Source organism: Coturnix japonica, chromosome 2 (genome assembly GCF_001577835.2).
Source record: "Coturnix japonica isolate 7356 chromosome 2, Coturnix japonica 2.1, whole genome shotgun sequence".
In the NCBI taxonomy this organism is placed as follows: domain Eukaryota; kingdom Metazoa; phylum Chordata; class Aves; order Galliformes; family Phasianidae; genus Coturnix; species Coturnix japonica.
In genome coordinates, this window is record NC_029517.1 from 15818361 (window position 1) to 15839562 (window position 21202).

General features: G+C 35.2%; 1 protein-coding gene across 8 annotated transcripts in view; it reads right to left on the minus strand.

Moving 5' to 3' along the window:
- The window catches only part of ARMC3 (armadillo repeat containing 3), a 55194-nt gene that overhangs the window by 21543 nt on the left and 12449 nt on the right, over positions 1 to 21202 (minus strand). For 4 of the 8 annotated variants that reach the window (XM_015853327.2, XM_015853325.2, XM_015853328.2 and 1 more), the window contains 9 exons: positions 20517 to 20634; positions 19971 to 20072; positions 18969 to 19094; positions 17842 to 17910; positions 17356 to 17531; positions 15871 to 16065; positions 14890 to 15073; positions 9648 to 9800; positions 9426 to 9531 (listed from right to left, as the gene is read on the minus strand). In XM_015853327.2, the coding sequence (XP_015708813.1) occupies positions 9426 to 9531; positions 9648 to 9800; positions 14890 to 15073; positions 15871 to 16065; positions 17356 to 17531; positions 17842 to 17910; positions 18969 to 19094; positions 19971 to 20072; positions 20517 to 20634 (1229 nt within the window). Of the gene's footprint in view, positions 1 to 9425; positions 9532 to 9647; positions 9801 to 14889; positions 15074 to 15870; positions 16066 to 17355; positions 17532 to 17841; positions 17911 to 18968; positions 19095 to 19970; positions 20073 to 20345; positions 20391 to 20516; positions 20635 to 21202 lie in introns of all 8 variants that reach the window. The other 4 variants (XM_015853331.2, XM_015853333.2, XM_015853330.2 and 1 more) reach the window with 2 other exon arrangements.

Genomic DNA, 21202 nt, shown 5'->3' on the forward strand with positions numbered 1-21202 from the left:
AACGAGCAAGGTGCAGCTCCTTGTGCTTTCAGAACTGACCTCAGCAAGGTACAGAGCACAGCCAATTTTCTCAAGTGCCACTCAACTTCAAAGAGGTTGAGAATCACCAATTTAGACAATCATACATATTTATTTCAATCCTGTGTTCTACTTCCACAGATTCGTTCTGAATCACCATTTTATGACTGTAGTTTAATCAAGGAGCTCAGCAGATCACATGGCAACAAGAATTCATCTGAGAAGTGACAACAGCAGGTAATGAGATTTGAAAGCAACCTTTGGGGATTTGATTTTAAGAGAAGCTGGAACACCTTGGGGAAGCACTGTGACCTGCTAAAGGATGTCTACAGAAGAGGTATGAGAGAACCCACAGTTCTACTCCTATCCCACAGTCCTCTGGAAAATACAAAAGGGTCACAGAGCTCCAGGTGCTGAAGAGAAGCTGTGTGTGACCTCAGAAGGGAACTGAAAGAATGAATGTAAGTTCTTAAGACTGTGAAATACTACAACTCAGGACTTGAGTACGGAAGAAATTCTTTTCAGGTTTTTGTTTTTTCCCCTATATGAGTAGATGTACCAAATTCCCTAATCATGGAGAGGTGAGAGAAAAAAAAAATAGTGACAAGGGAAAAAGAATAAAAGGATGTTGCATTTAACATCGCTACCTTTCTCTGACAAGCAAAAGCTGACTGAATCACAAACACATAGAGCTCAAATTAGAGGTAAAGTAGTTAGAATGTCATGACACAGAAATACGTGGCTGTGATCAATAGGGTGTCTAAATTAACAGGGTTAGGCATTTACCTTAACTGGAGCATACAGTACAATAGGATTACATTGAACTGTTTCAAATGCCTACATTCAAGAATAGCTGAAATATTTTTCCTGCACATCAATGGAAAAACAAGCATTAAATGTTCAGATATTAAATATTTAACTTGAAGTATTAATTTTAAATACACAAGTTATTAAGATATAAACTTGAAAATTCTCTGTAAGATCACTCAGAACTCAAAGAATAAATGCTAAGAGCTTGGGGAAAACAAGCTTTGTTCACTGTTTTTTATTGCACAAATTAAATTCAAAGTAGACAATAAAATTGTTACCAAAAATGTCACAATACAAGCTATTTTTAAACAGTTAAGATGGGGATGCATATGATTTTCATTTAACTCAATATGCCATTGATTTAATTGTCAGGGGTGCCGTAGGAAAGCTCAGAAATCAGTAGAGAGCGTTGTGTAAACAATCATCAGTAAAAATCCGACTAAACAACCAGATTATTGTTTTTTCAGGAGTGCAGGTTCTCTGGGGCAAGAGCCACGGCTTTGTTGGCATCACATCAAGCATAATAGCTCTGCTCCCCGCCCAAGCCTCCCAGCCACCGCAAGAAAGAGAGCAGATTATTGACTCTCTCAGTGCGTACGGACGGACCCAGCGAGCTTTTCCTCCTGAAGAGAAGGTTCATCATAATGGAGAGAGCAACTGTCCGTGTTCAAATTGCTGACAGAAACCACGGAGTCCACCCCCCAAGCTGCTAAACTGAGCCACCTCACATGGAGCGGAGACGGAGCGGAAGAGCTGTGGTGCAGCTTCACACCACTGTTTGCTCTGGATTTGCTCTGGTTTAATTAACACTTGTGAGATTGACAGTTCATAAAAATGATGATGTTTGTTTCTGCTCCTTCTACCACTACTGAAAATAAATGGGTTTGTATTAAATTTTACTTCTGGTTCTCTTCTATGTTGTTTAATTCTCCATTTCTTGACTGAAGAAGAATCTAAGCCATTTCTTTTCCTCAGGAAAATAAATAGATTTCCTTCTCACAAAGGCCACTGGACTCCTCACGGACTTCGTTTTCCAAAATGAATTCGCAACTGCATGTTTAATTTCTGTGCAAAATTACTGTGATTGTGTGTGAGGTGCTTAGCTAGCCATTTATGCATGTGCATATCTCATTTTCATACATAATTGCATGTAAATTATGCATAAGAATTATGCATCTAATTACACACACATTTTTTTAAATCAACTCTATCTGTGTTAAATCGCATGACTTCTTTTTCACACAAGGCATTTTTGATCCAGCTCTATTACATAATTTCAAACTGGAAGGCAACTTCAGAGACTGAAAAAGAACATCTTAACCAGAAGCTGAAAAACCTCAAGAAACAGATTCCTTTTTGTCCCTTAAGTCTATTAGTTTGATAATTCTTTATTTACCTTGTTATGTAATCATGTTTGGTAAACATCTTCTGCATTTAGCAAAATGTTCACTTTGCAGTTTAATCATTTGCAAAACCAATTGACTGTTTTTTTATACAGTCACCCTCATTTTATTTAATGATTACCATTACTTCTGTTTTCTTCACTATCCAAAGTAAACTAACGTCAGTGAGTTTATTACAGGTAAGAATCTAGCACATGGGAAGCTGATCTACAGTTTGGGAGCTCTTTGTAGTTCAAAAAAAATATTGATTACATCAACAATATTCATTTCTCATTTCAGGAACAGAATCTTCCATTCCTATTTTTTAAGTACCTCGTTTAAACATCAACTGACCCACAACTCAATAATAACCATCATGGTCTGGAAGCAATCAAACCTTACACTGCCTGGGTTAGAAGCCTGCGATAACTGACCCTCATTGAGAAATATACTCAAGGTTTCTGATGCCTGTCACTGAATTTACCTGACAGAGTAATGAAGATCTCACCACTAGAACCCCGATATCCCAAACGTGAATTTGAAATATTGCAGGAGTATTGATAATGAAATATCTGTTCCTGATAACTGAGCCTTTCAATTATAGTCTTATTTGCAACCTCTGTAAAGAAATTCTGACACTTCCACTGTTAGAAGAATGGATGAAATTCAGCAAAGTCCTTTAAAAATCTCACATAGTGTCTGTTTCATGAGCTTATCTGGGCTGAAGCTATCCCCTTTCTCATTTTTCTAATACAAAAAACAGCATATGGAAAAATCAATAACAGCCCAAGTGTTGGGAGTCTGGAATCCACATTGTCACAAAAGCAAAACAGCAGAGAACATTCAGGAATTGCCAGAGCAGCTTCATGGAGGTGTAATGAAAAAAGCAAAGAAAGAGCCAGAGCAGAGTCCCCACACCAACTGCTTGAAACACAGTGCCTGAGCTGCCAGCAGCTTCCCTCCATCTTTGGAAGCACCAGATGAGGAGGATGACAAAACTGTGCCAAGTCAGTCTCTCTACAAATAGTACTCGGATTGTGAAACTTGAGATTTCTACTCCTTCTGGTTAAATCTCTTCTGGACAACCGCTGACTTATCTCAAATGGCAGCAATCTGTTTTGCCCTGCTAATGGTTCAAGTGCTCAGAATGATTCAAAGCAGAGGAACTCACATTATTTTCCTCTTTCTTAAAATTTAAATCTCTAAGTACACGTACAGTACTACGTTAACATAAATTACCTAGACCGCAGGTCTAAAGGTTTCAAGTTACTTGTGAAAGCTTATTTTTACTCTCTTGTGCATATGACAGCCTCTAATCAGATAATAAGCCACAGTCGTCGCACAGCTTAAATTCACAGCAGCACAGAAGTTTGCATAATCAGACTTGCTCTTTTCTTACATACACTTAAATAATTTCAAACTAGACTAACATAAGTTAAATCATATAATTAAATGTTTAATTAGATTCATAATAAGTAAATAGCTACAAATATAATATATATATAAAAGCACCAATGGATTTGTCAGAAATTTACTCCAAGGTGAAATACCCTCTACCTCCTTTAATTCAACTCAGTGAGTACCAGTGAATGTCATTGCAGAGATTCACACTTCAGAGGACACTTATGTCCTCGTGAGACTTAGGATATGGTACATGAAATTTGTGTTAGACATGAATACACCGGACTCCTGATGGCAACACTGTTAAAAAAAAAATAAATGAAACAACTAGAAAAAATAGTTTTCTTTCACAAAAAAACTAATAAATAAAATAAAATAAAATAAAATAAAATAAAATAAAATAAAGAAAGAGAGAAAAAAAAAAGAGAGTTGTACAAAATGCAGCTATAGTGTCTGGGTCTGTAGATTACATATCCACACATTCACAAGTCTAAGAAAGAACAGCAGGTGGTTGTATGAAACATTTTACACCTATCAGTGGAAGATGATTTAGGGTTCAGTCCACGAGTTGCATACCAGTCAACTGACGTGATGTTAAAGTCATAGAGCAATCCTATTTCTGCATGACATCACAGCGTTAGGCTTTGATTCAGCTTTTTTGACAAGGAAGAAATCTACCATAAAACGTTCTGCAGTTTTCAATCAAAACAATATGTAACTTGTATAGAAAAGCTTGTGTAGTTAATGACCGTCCTGTCTTTTCTGTTTAGAAAGTCCCCACCACACTACAGATATACAGCAAGAGAAAGTCAAAACAGGAATCTATTCATGGCACGAGGTAACTGGTTGTATTTGTATAGAGCTCAGCAGAACAGGCACTAATGTGGAAAATAACAACACAAATCACAAAATTCCCCTTATCACGGCAGAGCTGTAGCTCAAAAAGATTATTCTGTCACTAGGGGTCAGTATTAAAACATATTACCTTAATTCAATACAGCTAGTGGAATTCCATTGTTGATTTCCTCCTTCCGGATGACAAACTTACGTTAAACAATGAAAAAGACAAAACCCGTATTATGGATTATTACCTGTATGTGTTTCTAAATTTAGCATTCACGTACTAAGATTTTTTTGTATCTTTTCTCATAAATTCACACATACATTTGTGTAAATATATATTGTCTCGTGGCTCTTGAGTTTTCATCTGTTTATGTGAATTAGATTCCACCAACAGTCTTGAAAGAGACAATGCATGACTAAGTTTTCCATTTTCTAATAGAAAAGATTGCTTATGATTATTTATACCTAATGGCAACAACCATTACTTTTTAACGACAATAACAAGATCTGAAACCTAAGAAAATGAGGAAGCCTTTTGATTTATTCCTTGACAGCCAAAAAATCTAAAAAAAATAACCAAATCTACTGTGAACAACGAAAATCTCCCTTTAAGAAGGTGAGAAACTCTCACTATAGGTGGGCACTATCCACACATCGAGGACCAAGGATATATTTTGAATTATTAGATGAGAATATGAATTTCAGCTTGAAATAGATGCAACATTGATATAAGTCAAGGGAGAAACACATTTTCTCCTCAGTGGGCACTGCCTATAAGCAGTGATTTCCCAGCCCAGCTTTCTGCTCTCGATCTACTCACATATCTCAGAAATCTTCGTGCATATCACAAAGCACATATTCAGATTCTGTAATAATACCTATAACTGCCTGTATGAATGTAGTTTTCCTGATGTAAATAGGTCCAGAGGTTCCTCTGAAGAATTCAAGAATTAGAAAATCATGTAACATCAAACTTTGCTGATTTTTGGATGATATTTTACTATCTTGAGCCTGGATAGGATACTTAGAAATGTGTAGCATAATACGAATTATAAACCCCAGGAGAAATATTTTGCCAGTCCAAAGGGTACCACAGTTTCCTGCAGTTTCTAGTACAGACAAAGAAAATCCATGCTTTCCTTTCCTCCCCCAGACCAAATTAACTGAATGCTATAAATTTTGCACTTAAAATAAACAGTTTAAGACAAATATTATGGAGGCTGTTAATGAGTTAGTTAGTTAGTACAAAGCAATAATTTTCAGAATATATGTTTTCCTTTAGTGTCAATTCTAGTAGATGCCCAGCATTCTGACATTGCCAGATTTATGAAGCCAGCTATCAGAAATGGCATTTGTGCTAAGACAGTGCTGAAGGAAATGGCTGGTCAAGTTAAATAATACCTAACTGGTACATTCGATATCTTATTACCATTTGTTACTTCAAACCGATATAATATTTATATTTAACATGATTAGCTTACCATAAATACACGAAGAGCAAAAATAACTGGTTACACTTTAAACAGGAAAATGTCGGCAGAAGAGAAAGTAAAACGGTTGTTCTGGAGGTAGTTGTGTAACACAGGATGACTTATTTTTCTGTCCAATAGATGGCACTGCTGTTTCTTCATTGATACGTAATTCTTCAATTTGTGCATAATGAACATCATTGAAGTGACTGTGCCTACATTTCCTGATGCCTGGATACATCTAAAAAGGACGGATTCCATAGATTCTATAAAATGGCATTCAACCATCCATATAAGTGTATATGGCTTTCAGCAATACAAGTTACCATTCTGGATTAAAAAATTTAAATGGATGCAAATAGTTGAACATATTTTTTTTTTCTTCCCAGAAGCAGAGAAACAGAAACCAATTCTGGCATATATCACAAGCGTGGTCTCAGAGCAATGCACACAGTAACACCCCACGCCACTTCTACCATATGTTAGAATAAGTACATGAGATTCTAAGCTGCAATATGGCTCAAAATTTTGAAATTTTATTTTTATTTATCCGAGTGTTTTCTGTTTTACAAAGACCTTATAATCAACATACAGAACAACTAAAATGCCATCCTACTTGATGATAAAATTCTGATAAAATCATAATCTGAGATGTTAGTTTTTAAATTAATGAGACATTTGACTATTTTTTTGTAATGTGCTTCTGAAGCATGACACAACATCAGCTATGCCGCCAAAGGTTAAATGATGGAATATATACTAAAAGTTACTTACAGCAATTTTTACGTATTCTGGTGGAGACCATACTGAATATCCATGTTTTCCAGCAAAATTGTTAGTACTGGACTCATGTTCTCTTCTGCTCTAGACCTTTTGTTCAAATATGATGGGGGCTGAAGTCGCTGATCAGTTTATTTATTTTTGCCAAATAACAGTTGCTCGGGGACTGGTGTAAAATGACAACCTAGTCTCTGTCCCATACATTGTGAACAGGTGTTCTAATTACAAAAGCCTTACCATATTTGACACCTTTATTAGCTGTCTCAGTTGAGAAACAAAGGATTGATTGGGCAGGAGTGCAGAACTAGCCTTTCATTGCTGTGGGGAAGCACCTAGAGGTCAAGGTTAATATACATTAGTGGGGGGCAGTGTTGCCCATTGCCTGAGCTGCTCTTGTGTTATTAATCAGTGGAAGACTATTTCCTAATAAGACAGCTATTGTTGGAGCCTTAAGTATACATTTTGTTTTAACTTGTATTTTCTTCCATATTACAAGAAAAGCAAGTAACTTTTCTTCATCAAATATTCCTAAGAACAACAATGATTCTCCAGGAAAAAAAAAGAAAACAAAAGCAAGCAGTTTTGTCTATTATTTATAATATACACATTGTATACGATGAATGGGCGAGGTACACCTCCTTCAATCAATGTATTAACACATGCCACAATAGTCATAAAAATAAATACAGCAGAACACAAGTATTTATGTTCAACAAAAACAAATTTTGTGATCTGGTGGGATGGTAAATAGTGAAAACACACTTAGAGTAAATGGTTTTCCCTTCTGCTGCAGCCATTTTCTGGTGCTTTCCCTGCGAGGTCTTCCTGATACTACTAGCTCTATGATTTAATGTTCTTTGAGGGTTTTTAACAAGAATCAAATACATAGCCAATAAAAGGGCACTAGTCTCATTAGTCCAATTTGGAACCTGAATATTGTCAACATAATTATACACCAAGGTCACATCATTAAAAAGTATATCAGCATCTTCATTATATATACACTTACTTTCAATGATTTATAAGATAGACATATCAAATATTCTGGGATGAAATATGATTATGGTAACTCAATCTGCAATGCATTTTTTCCAAACTACTTTTTTTCTCAGTTATTTGAATGTAGAATAAATATGGGCCAGACAGTTGGTCAGTGAGCTGGAACTATACCAATTTGTATCAGCTGTGGTTTCAATTCTATATAGTCATTTGTAGATCCCAGTAACACTTGGAGCCATCTATGACTTATTAACGGTTTTGATTTAGAAAAGAAGCTTTGAAGTAATTATATAGTCACATGGCATTCATCCAATATACATATTTAATGTAAATTATTGCCTACTGATTTTCACAGAAGACCTGTGATTAGATTATCTGGTGCTTCCATATTGTAGTTGGAGCTGGATTGCAAGGAGAGAGAAGTATATGCAAGCCACCTTTACAATTTCCTGACTGCCTAGCAGGAAAAAACACAGCCTCAATTATAATTCAGAGGAACAGAGACAGCTATTTCCCTGCCTGAAATCTAAGAGAATTGTTCTAGCAGTTGAGCTAAACAATGTCATGACTATCTCCCTGGCAAAAGAAACGGAACGAGTTGGCATAAGCTGCTATACCAACTTGAAACTCTCCAGAGATTCCTTTTTCACAATGTGAAACCTCAAAGGGTTGCACTACGAAAAACAGCTGTAGCAGAGCTTGACCCCTGGACTCCAGTACGGTGCTCTTTTTATGTGTGTATGACTCCCACTGACACCAAGTGGAGTCATGCACATGAGGAGAGCAGAAAATCAGACCAAAGAAAAAAAGATCTACTATGTGAATCTGAAAGCAGAATATTATTCTCTTGTGTCACATTATGGCTCCATCTGGCAACATAAAGTGAATACCGGTGACTATTAGAGCTGAATCAATAAATTGAAACAAATAATTTATTTGGTGCGTTATTTTATTTTTCACTTCAAAGAATGCTTGTGAATGGATTACAACTTCCTTGAGTATATTCCAGGAAACTTTTAAGGAATTTTATTTTATGGTTTGTTGGTTACATGTGATTGCTCATATATGTCAGGCTGCTCTGTTTCTTTTCCTTGAACAGAACTTTTAATAGAGTTGGGAACTCTGCAACTGACAATAGAATTTAGTTGGTACAATTATGTTGGAACTTACAGTCAGCAAACCAACCACTGTTAATTACTTTGGATACTGACAGTACACTTCTTTTAGAGAATGCACTATGAGCATTCTTTATTACTGGGGAAGCAATAAGAAGAGAATGACAGTGTCAATATCAGAATATCTGAGTATCAACTCTCACAAATCAGTTAAAAAAACCAAGCTGCATGAGTCATCGAATTTTATAATATAATTTACTGATAGTGAATTTTGAAAAACTACCCCACATTTAATGTCTTAGGATATGAGTCATGTTTTCGTCATATGTTCCCTTCAAAACATGACCTATACCTCTGCTTTCATTACATCTGCTTCATACCTCTCTCTGATAGAGCCAACATTAGCAAGGATAGCATAACATTTGTAAACCTGATGAGAACCAACCAATTCCAGATGACTCACGAGCATCACAGAAGGCCTTACAGGCTAATTCAAGAGTCCTGCTTTGTAGGATAAGGACAAGATGAGACATTCATTAAAAACCCAAACATTATCATTTGCATTCAAATTAGTGCTTCAAATAATAATTTGATTATTGCAGACTCACCTTGCATTACTCTGACTGGCTGTTGTCAGATTGGCTAATGCCATGACTGCAGCTTCTTTTACCTCTTCATCATCACTGCTTAACAACTGTACTAGCTGGGGAATCCCTTTAAAACAAACAGTTGTATACATGAGCATTTAAATAAACCATGACAATCTACAAAGTCATAACATGTTCCTTACAAAAGGAAAAGCACAGATTCTCATTTCCCATCTTACTTACCCTGGAGTCCAAATGCACGTTTGCTAGCTACATTCTCACACATAGCAGAAATAGCCTGGGAAGCAGCAACTTTAACTCCATCATCATCAATTTCCAAAAGATTTATGAGACAACTCTCAACGTTTTCCTCGTTTAAGATTTTTCTATTTTCAGCTTTAAACAAAAAAAGAACAATAGTATTAATCTGCATTCATTTTATCAATCAGCGAGAGAACACAAATTTGATTTCATATACTTATTTCCTATGAAAATTTGCTTTTGATACCATGGAAATGAGAACATTTTGCTAACAGACACACTAGCAATTAAGAAATGTGCATGAAGGATGTGATCCAAAACCCATTAGACTTCAGTGAACTCTGAATCAAGTCCAAAACATACCTATTAAATACAGCTTTAAACACACATACCCTATATAACAGAAAGCAAAGTTTGATTGCTAAGTTCCACACAATGCCTACAGGTTTGATTAATAGAGATTTTTCCATTCAGTAGATTACACTTTAGTTAATGCTGACAAAGATCAAACATATCCACAGGAGTCTGACAAGCATGCTAACAACCTCATTCATTCCAGAATGGATTAGACCAGAAGGCTGGAGGAAAGGTCCAAACATTCTCTTCTCCCAGTGTACAGGTATCTTAGTTAAACTTTCTTACGAAAGCACTGGACAGCATATAAACCTTACAGTTACAAGGGCCAATAAACATTTAACCACACGCATAATTTGAAGCAGATTAATTACATTCCTGAAGTTACAGTTAATTGGTAAAATGTTAAAATGTATCAAAGAAATTCAGGTGCCATGAAGTCCATGCGCACATTTGGAAATTGCACAACTACTGGTTAATTTTTAAGGGATCAGTGTCTCTGTGTAGTCTGTTGTCTAAAGAAAAATTTAGAAGTAAAAAACAAAGAAAAATAGTGGAAGTATTCTTTTAAATAAAACTAAGTCTATGGTGAATGGACGCTAACAAATCTAAGTCCATAAAGCCAAAGGAAAAACAATGTGATTAAAAGCTTACTTGTGAAAAAAATGGCTCAATGTTGTTTTCTCCTCTCTAGATCAATTTTAACTGTTTATAGAATCATCAGAGATATGTAATTGAAGTCACAAAGTAAAAGATGCAACAGATAAAACAGAGAGAATTGTAAGCATCTGCAGAACCTTGGCCACAACCCTGATGTGTATCAGCAAGCTCTCAAGAGAGGGCCTTAATTGGGATTACAGACCGTTTTGACAAGCAATCAAGTATGCTGCTGGCCTGTTGCTTGCCAAAGTAGTCCATAATCCCTAATAATGATCTCTAGAGGTTCTTCATGCCTCAGTAATTTGGTTCTTGTACAGAGTTACTCAGTTCTACACAGATTTTCTACAATTATTTTTGTATTTAAAAATAGTTACGTTAATAGAAAACACTGTTACACTTTAGAGATAATTTATGCCTATATGACATGAAAATAATTCATTTGAATGGGTGAAAATAGTGGTTTAAAATATTTTAAGCAGAATAAAGAACTTTTCAAGGATGGAGAAAAACAGATTTTGAATTACTGTAAGCATTATGCACCTGTATTTGGCTAGCTAGCTAAATAGATGAAAACTATTAAGATTTTAAGATCCAAGTGCCAGTTCTTCTTAAGGGAAGAATATTTCATACTGACCCTCTCTCTGTTTGTATGCATTGTTACCTGTGGTTTTTACGACAGAAAGAATATAGAGCTGAATTGCTTTTCTCACATTCAATGCCAACATTTACAGAGATGGATCTCTTGATCCTTAGGTCACTTGAATGCATTTTATTTAATTTAAAATAGTTAGGCATATCTAACCAAAACAGCCTGGAGTACTAACACCTCTGTCTAGTATTTTGTGAATTGACTCCATCACAAGCTAACCTTTGTTTTTCAATGTATTTTCCTGTTTCCAATTCTTACTGTAAAGTCATGATCAAAGAGTTCCACTGACCATCCATTCATCTTTCTGTTGTCAATTCATGGAACTAGCTACACCAGTTTCAAATGGAAAAAATGTTTACTATTATCATGAACTCCCACTGACATTGAGTTGAGATAACCCAGAAAAACAAAAACTCATAAAACATCATATGTTAATTGGGTTACAATACACATTTAATATGCTCCCAGTTGGAATGAATTGCATTTAGATATACGTTAAGAACTTAGAGAGCTTCAAACCAGAAGTCTGTCAGTGTGAAGCTAAACCTGAGTCATCAAACCACAGTCATCACCTTCTCCATATACACTCCATAGCATTTTGCTGTTGTGATATGTCAGAGGAAAGTCAGGCACTCCTTAAGCAACAGTCCAAATAACCTGCTCACAGACATTCAGTAATTGACAGCATTAAACTATGTTTTGCAAGGTGACTGTATTATTTACTGGGCAAGGAAGGAATCACAATAAAATTTACCGCTATAAATCTCAGTATGCAAAGTTGAACTGTTGATAGATTAACACATTAAATTCAAAATAACACTGTAGAACAAAGCTAATTTTCAGTGTCAAAGGAATAATCATGTTTAGAAATGTGATCAATTTAAACTTAAACAGAGTAGCATCCTGTAGATGCTACTTAGAATTGAATAGTGTTTGTACCAGGTAGGATATTCTGATAGAGAGAATAGCTCTGAAGTGACTAAGCCTGAATTTTAACAGCAAGATCAACAAACAAAAGTTACAGGAATCCTTTCTAAATGTCTGATAGTGGCACAAAACAAAACTGTTTGCTATGATCACATCAGGAAAAAGCTAATCATTTCAAAACCAGATACTACTGTATGCATAGCTAATAAGGTTAAAAAAAAATCATGCTCTATCACAGCAGAATTATGGTTTTTCATTTAGTGAAAATAGGTCTTTTTTTCTCAAGTATGCAGGAAATATTCATAAAATACAATCAATTATCAAACATGAAAAATGTGGGCTTCTGTATGGCTACTGCAAGTTTAATGAAAAAGCCATGTAAGAACTTAAGAGTTAGGTTTTACCAAACTGTATTTACAATGAGTCAAATATTAGTACAGTAAAAATTAGAGCTGCTGTTTGGACAGGCCTTTTGGTAGATTTACAACCATGATCCAAACAGAAAAAAAAGAAAAAAAGAAAAAAACCCCAAAAAGTACTATCTGCATACTGGGATAAATATTTGTTTTCTTCTTGCTTTTGCAGTATTCTTTTAAATGGCCTCAGTGCATCACTTTTCTTTCTGCTGGAAGACTGACTTTAGTTCAGAAGCTCAAGGTATTTGAAATAAACTCAATATTTCTGGGGGTCATGCTGAACAGCAACTGCATTGTGTTTCTACTGCACCACTACGTATTGTCCTTTATCTAACTGGTTGTCACCAAAATTCTGCAGCTTGGAAGAAAATATTTTAAATCTTCTTCTGATCTATTTTCCCAGCTTGCTCCATCTATACCAACTGTCGTAGGCTGAAGAAGAGAGCAAACCTTTATAATGAAACCACGTTGACTCCATTTGTAAAGATATGTGACAAGAAGATGCATCTTTGCTGACGGTAACATTCAATGATATAAGATCATATGCCATACTGCAATATATTATGTGTAGTTCTTGCCACCGTGCTTTAAAAATGTTGTGTTCAGACATGCTTCCACTAACAGCTGCTAAAATATTAGGCCACAAAAACTGAAAAAGGAGGGAAAGAGGGAAAGGCAGCTGTGCTTATTTGAAAATAAATATGAAAAAGGATGAAGATGCGATATAAAGTAGTAGGAGCAAATATAAATCTGCATAGCATTCCACTTACAAGACTGTCACAAGACTATAAAAATGATACTGACAGTCCTAAGTAGCATAATAAAATAACAATGCTGGAAAAATACACTAAGAAAACACTGGCATAAGAAGGTTCCTTCCCATCTTTGATATCTAAACATTAAAGAAAATAATTTTGTGTGATTTGCAAAGCTTCCAGCAGATAAAGATAAAAGCACACTGAAACAGAATACTAGGAAAAGCAAACTCTACTCTTTTAATATACAATTTACAATCCAAATAATTACAAATACTCAGAAAGTCAAACTAAGGAAGGTGAGAAAAGAATAGGAAAAGAGAAGATGAAGAAGAAAGGAGGTCTGAAATACTGTAGAAAGGAGAGATTATTGTAGCTGTGTATTAAATCAGATATTTGTAAAATACATGTAAATTAAAAGCATAACATAACGAGATGACAGAAATATGAACAAAATATTTAAGCACTGCAGTCATAGTTACTGTTATCGAAATCCCTTAACAAAATCAAAATTTACAGAAGACAGAAGTATGTTGTTTCTTACATTGCATTTTCTCATATAGCAGTACTAGGCAGAAATTGCAACTCAGAAACCAGTGTATGGATGGAATTACGAAAGCACATTTATTTAAAAAGCATCACTGTGGGCAAAAATAATGATGAGTGTGTATTGTCTAATTCAGGATTCCTTGGAGATTTATAGAAAAGTCTACCAAAAGAATCTTAGGATGAATCATAATAAAAAGATGACAATGAAACTATTTAGCCCCACTGGGAATATTAATCTACAAGCCATTTGAACTGGTTTTTTCATGTCCTCATTAAAGGAATTTGTACTTGAAACTGAATCATAGAATCATGGAAAAGATCTCTAAGAAAATGAAGCCCAACTGTTGACCCATCAACAACAACTAAACTGTGTCCCTAACATCCAGGTACAGCAACTCCATCATTTTCCTGGACAGCCTGTTCCAATGCATTACCACTCATTCTGAGAAGATTTTTTCCTAATATCCAATATCTTGATATCCTAATATCCAATTGCCTGACATTTAGATTAGTAGTTGCATACAAAAGGAACTTAGCTTACAACTACATCTTAATTGATATAAATGAGAAATTATGTCAATAGTGGTGGTTTAAAATTTAAATTTACCTGGCATCACCAAACGAAAGATGAAAGCCGTATTTTCAGACCTACATATTTTATCTTATTTTCCTGTTTGAGGACAGCATTTTGCAAGAATACATTACATTTAAAAATAACTCAATCTTAAGTTAATCTTTAGATGTTCATATGTATACATGAACATTATCCAGCTGCTGCTCAGACTGCCAAGATCCTTCACTTAAAGGCGTTCTTACAGAAGTACTGTCCTCAATCAGATAATATCACCTCATTCTGGATGGAAATTTACTTCATAAACAAATTCTCATACACAGATTGTTTTAAAGTCACATACAATCACAAGCTGCTCTGGCAATTGCCTTTGCTGCATTCTTCTGAATATCAGGAACAGTAGAGACTCCAACAAATGAAAGTAGCTTTTTAAGGCCTCCTGTCTGCTGAATCAATTGCATAGTATCCGCATCTTCAAGGCAATTTCCCAACACAGCAAGAGCTTCCACATGTAGATCACTGAACTCCTAGTGAGGAAAAAAGCCCAAATAACCTTCAGACAACAATTAAAATATCTTTGGCTTTTAACTTTGGAGAATAATTGTCATAATAAATTTCTCTTGGACAGTTTGCTTATAGTACAAATCTTTTCATTTTTGTACCTTTTTTATGTATACTTTTTTGATGTGCTTTAGAACCCAAGTTATTAAAAACTGTAAAAAAGACCAAAAAAAACAAAACCAAAAAAAACCATTTCTCATTTATATCTAAATGGGTTAGGCAAGTATTCAGAAAGGACCTGTCACCTCAGAATTTCAATAACTTCACAAATTTCTCTATTCATTCTATTTCCCTTGGTGACATGTGAAGTCAGGAAGCACTATAGTGGGTGTCACAATAACATAAACAATGTCATTTCCAAGGAAGGAAATTATATTTAAAGGCAAGGATATCAAAGGAAACTCAAAAAACATCAGTACTCAAACTGCAAACCTGCACCAGAGTTCAGCATCTAATGAAGATTTTGGAGAAAACATCATGAAAAAGCACATGGCAAATTTACCTGATATTTACAATCATCTGAGAAAGGACAGCAAATGCAAAAGTGTATCACAAATAAGGCAATAAAACAAACAAACATTGTTTTGAATCCCTTTGCTTTTTGTGGGAAGTTGGGTATGCCTGCTTATTTTGTTTCCATCATAGCTAGCTCCAAGTAAGAAGCTATTTCTACTATTACCTTTTTTACACAACATGCACAATATTTCTCATTAGTCACACAAACATTAGCAGCAGGAAAAAGAAACTTGTAAGGCAACTATACTTCAGTTTCCAGTATCGTCAGAAGATGATCTAATCCTTGATTTTCTCCCAATATTATCCTTGTTTCTCTGTCTTTGCTAATTACTTCCAAGGTTTTAAGGGCTAGCAACTGGATAACTGGATATTCAGATTTCAGTAGATCCAACAAGGGTGGGATTACATTCAGTTCACAAACAGCAGCACGGCTTTGAAAATCCTGTAGTAAAATATTCAACAAGGAATGTTAGCAATAGAGAATATAGCAGTACAATAATTCCTGAGTTTACAGAATGAACATCAAAAATCTAATTTCAAAAATACAAAAAGTAGTCAGTACTTAAGAACATGCAGTTCTAAACATTTCTTTCTTTTAGTCCATGAATCAAATTTAGTAAAATCTTCACCGCATTACATTAAAATCCAAACATTTTGTGCTATTGAGGTATACACTGCAATATCTAGCTCTAGCCAAACAAGCCTCTTTACTCTTGGTTTTGCCATATTTATCTCAACATAGACATTTTTTTAAGAAAGTTTTTAAAATTTAGTTTCATCATTTTTATTTATCTCAATGGGAGGAAAAATAGTTTTCCCACTACACTGTGGTTGCCTGGTTACGTCTTTCAATAATTATAAAACAATGATTAAAATTTTTGAATTTAAACAATATATATGCCGCTTAATAAAAAGACAGTAGTAGATTATATTAAAATAGAAAAAATATAAATAAATTACAATTTGCTTTTAAATAGCTCATTGCACATGTGCAGCATGCAATTATCCTTATCAATATAAGCAAGCACCAGGTGCAGTTATCCAGATATACTCTGCAACAAAGACAGCGAGATAGTAAAAAAGGAGAAAGAGTAAAATGTGATTCTGAATAGACATGCTCTGATGCCCCAAAAGAGATAGAGTTATAAACGGAATCCATTATTGAATTGATTCGCTTAAGCTTTGGAAGAGAACTGACATACAAATGCACCATTCTTTTGCTAAGCAGCATATGGATGACATTAGTGCTGAGTGTGAAAATAGCCAATAACAAATCTATTCCTCTAGTATGGAAAGTAGCTGTTGACAGCATCCACCTATCATTAGAAAGATGTTCACAATCGTAACTATGGACTTACTGGCCAAAAGAAGGCATAATGAAATTACTAATATAGTTCTATAATTATTCCAGCCTTTTAGATAGACTGGTTATAACTCTCATTACCAAGACTACTATTTCCCAAATAAGAAAACAAATACGTATTTAATTGAAAACACATCTGAATCTGATTCTGATCTCACGTTGCTGTTCAGCATGGATAATTGCATTAGGGTGGACACGAGTATAGTTAAATCAGCTATATATTCACAGTTAATGCGACAACTAATGTTTTCATAGACACTGACGAGTGCTGGAGAGTAAAGGAACAAAATATTTTAAAACTATTGACACCATGGGAAAATACTTACTGCCTCTGTAATTTTTACTCTTTTCTAAATCAATAAACTTTACCTGTACCAGGAGATAAATACATTCAACCGAATTCTTCGTAACATCAGGGTCAGGACTACCCAGTAGACTTATAAGTGGTTCTAATCCGCCTTGCTCAAATATTTGTGCTTTAGTAGTATATTCAACAGCCATATGCGCCAGACACAGAGTAGCAAATTCATGAATAACCACATCTTCTATAAGAAACAAAATACATATTTTGATCAAGTTTATTCAGCACAGTATATGCTCACAGATCTGGTGGTTTAAGATATTGTAGAAAATAGATAAACATTAGCTGTTAATTGTACCTCAGTTCTCCATTAACATGCTGCTCCATCTGTACAGCATAAAATATTACTCAATGAATAACCAAGCTCTGCCTATAAAAGTGATCATCTATTTAATATGTATTAGGGCAAATTATATGAGAAACATTTTATTAAACTGCTTGGTTTAGGAAATGATTTTTGAGAGTATTTTTGCACAAGGAATGCTGTAAGTTACCTTCTGGTACCAGGCGTGACAGAAGAGAACTTGTGACATTCAGTTCCCTCAGTAACTTCTTGACATCTTCTACAATGAAATAAATACGTGAGGTCTTTCATCAGGCAAGCACGTAAGGAAACAGATTCTGCTCCAAGGGAAATGTACTTAAGGTTACTTCATGAGTGACAAAAAGACTTGACTGGGACTGACGTAACCAAAGTTAAACAAAGGAAATGGGCCCAGAAAACGCACAGGAGATTTTAAAGAACCAGATAATGTTCTTCATTATTTTATATATGAAAAGTTCCTCAATACTTCACATTGAAAATACTTGCATCTAGCAGGTTCTTACTATGGATTACATAACATTAGTCGTCAAAGAAGTTATACTTGAATAGATAAAATATTTTTGCTTACAGTAATCAAACTAAAAGCAATACTTCCTTTATTTAGTTTTCAAGCCACCACTACCTATTTTTCTACAGAAGGTTCAATGTAACATTATATTGTGGTTAATGCATCCAGTAATGGTACTGCTGTACAAGATACACGAGTTTGCATAACTGAGATGTTTCTGAGAGATGTTTGAGCTCCAATTCAGTAGCTCAGAAACAGAATAACGAATAACTGCAGCAGCACTGACCAGACAAGGAAGCTGGGTAAATATGCACATCAGTGCTTCATAGTTCAGGACTTTTTTTGCTACTGATATCTAAGTTAGATGCTATAAACCTAATGCATTTCCTCTCCTATCATTGTAGCTATATCAATGCCTCCAGAAAACACAGCATTTTCTGTAGATGATAAATTGTATTTTATCCCTTATTTCCAACTTTTGTAAATGTTCAGAATTTGTCATATCCACATTAGCTGGGCATCAAAAATAGTCAGGCATTCTCAGATAGAAAGAATTCCAGTAGTAAACTCCAACCTTTTTCACCCAGTCAAAGCAAAAATAATGACCGGGAAGAGAATTCACTTATCTTTTATATTTTTTTCCACAATGAGTGGAGCTCTCCAGCAGAACCAGTTCTTTTGAGTCACTAATACAGGATTTTGACTTTTTTTTCTTCCCATGAGCCACCTATTGCTGTAACAGCTATAACCATATGCATGGAAAAATATTGAGAAACAGAGACTCTTACGATTAGAAGCCATGATGCCAAATATCATTATGGCATTTCTGCGTACAACGGGATTTTCATGTGAGATGAGTTTATACAAACGTTGCACTGCTCCAAGCCCAAGAAGTGTCACTTTGTTTTCATCACCTGAAGAGTAAATAGGTTAAAAGTTCTATAAAAAAAATGCAACAAGGTCATAGTTCTAATGTAACAAAGTATGACAGTATTTCAGTGACCAAAAATATAATAAATCATAAATTAGTCTGTATACATCAATAATATCATCAAAAAGTTACTTAAGACCTTTGAGTATCAAGCAAAATATATCAAACACACTCTTTAAAAATGTAGTTCATGGATCTGATGTCATTCTGATCCCCTTCCTGGATCATAACATTAAAACAGCGTATCAGTCTCCAACAGAAAGAAAGAAACTTGTAGGTCTCAATATTACTGCAAAAAGTTTGAGAACATGTATCAGGACTAACTCCCTTCTGGAAAAAGCCTTGCACAGGGACTCTCAGCTTCCGTATGAAGATTTAAGGTGAACCCTTGCTCTTCATTTCACCTGGCCATGTATACACTGATCCAGACTGTGACCACAGATTTGACTTCTTGGTTTGACCTCAAACCTGCCTTATCACTATGGACTTCTCGGTGACCACTGGAGTACTGACTGTGTGGTCACCACTGTGGGATGTGTTCTCACTGTACTCATGGGACTGCGCCCATTTTGGAGGCCATGATCCCTTGCCTGCTCTGCTGTCACTAACTCCTGTTTTCCTTTGCCTTACAGAGCAGCCTGCCCCTGCTGCTACAAAGCAGCAGAGACTATTTTCAATAGTTTTGGTGACACTTGTTGTTAAATGAATTTACAGATAATCCAAAATGACTGCCTTGAAAGTGAGGTGCTTCACTGGTATGAAAACTGGATGGATAACATATTATTACACAACAGATCACTAGGGGAAATGGTGATCCCATACATCTCTCAAGAGAAGTAAGGAAGAACCTGTTCCTTACCACCGTGCCAAGTGGTGGGGAAGGATATATGTTGGCTTTTCATCATCACATTATCAGGGACCATTAATCTGTTTAATCTCTTTTTTGGATGCCTTTCAAAAGCTACAATAGTTACAACAGAATTAGTCTCAATCTGGCTATTTAATATAAAAGCGATAAAAACAATTACTTTATGAAACATTAAAGAAAGAAAAAGCATTCAGAAGCCAGAAGTTCCAGTACTAAAATTGACTATTTAAATTAAACTGTATCTTCTTAATGTGTGTAATGGATGGTCTTTAACATCATCACACACTTCAGATTTTTAATTCAATGCACAGGAACACTTTGAAACAATTATTTCTCCAACAAAACATTGAACATTTCCATACAAACCACAGGACTTCTTTATAACTGCAAATACAGGAGTGACAGGTCTTTCTGAGGGAAAACAAAACAAAACTTTTGACAGAGGTTGAAAATTTTAGTGCTAGGAAACTAAAAAGTTCTGAACTGCTGGCAAAACATAAGTAAGGCAGAGGGAAGTTTTCTGCAACTAAGACTGACCTTTTGATGCATATTTATATATAGCATCACATGCTTTGGCCAAAATTTCCTCTTCTGGAGAATCAAGCATTAGTACAACTGTTGCTACTTCTTTGCTTTCAATCAGTAAAGGATCAAACTAGGAAAAAAAACAACAATAAAAAGGAAGAATAGTATGAGTTTTTACTGAGCCTTGCTGTGTGCTGCAGTAGACTTCCACACTTGGTTAATAAATGGAGAATTCTAACTTTTAGTAACAATTTGAAATGTTTTTGAAAAATAACAAAGAATAATTGACTTAATACAATCATCTTGTTTCATCCTGTATGAAGATTCTGCGAAAACCCTGACAGTTTCCTGTGCATCCTTTTGAAGGGAAAAGACTACACAATTCTGTTACGTGTAAAAGGGCATATTACAGCTTCCAAACCAAATACGGGAAGAAGTAAGATTTGGTAACTCTGTGGCATTACTACTTAATGGGAGTTATTAAAAGTAAATAAATTAAAATGACCCTTCCTGTGCCTTCATCAACTCATTTCACATACTGAACACTAGCTTACCACACTCCTGCACATGCTGAAGTATTTCTGTGATAATCCCCGGTGAGCTCTGCATCAGAAAAGATACAAAGGGCTCATTTGCAGTTCTGATTCTCTGATTCAGAAAAATATCTTCCAAGCTGTGGGGTAACACCAAGCTGTGGA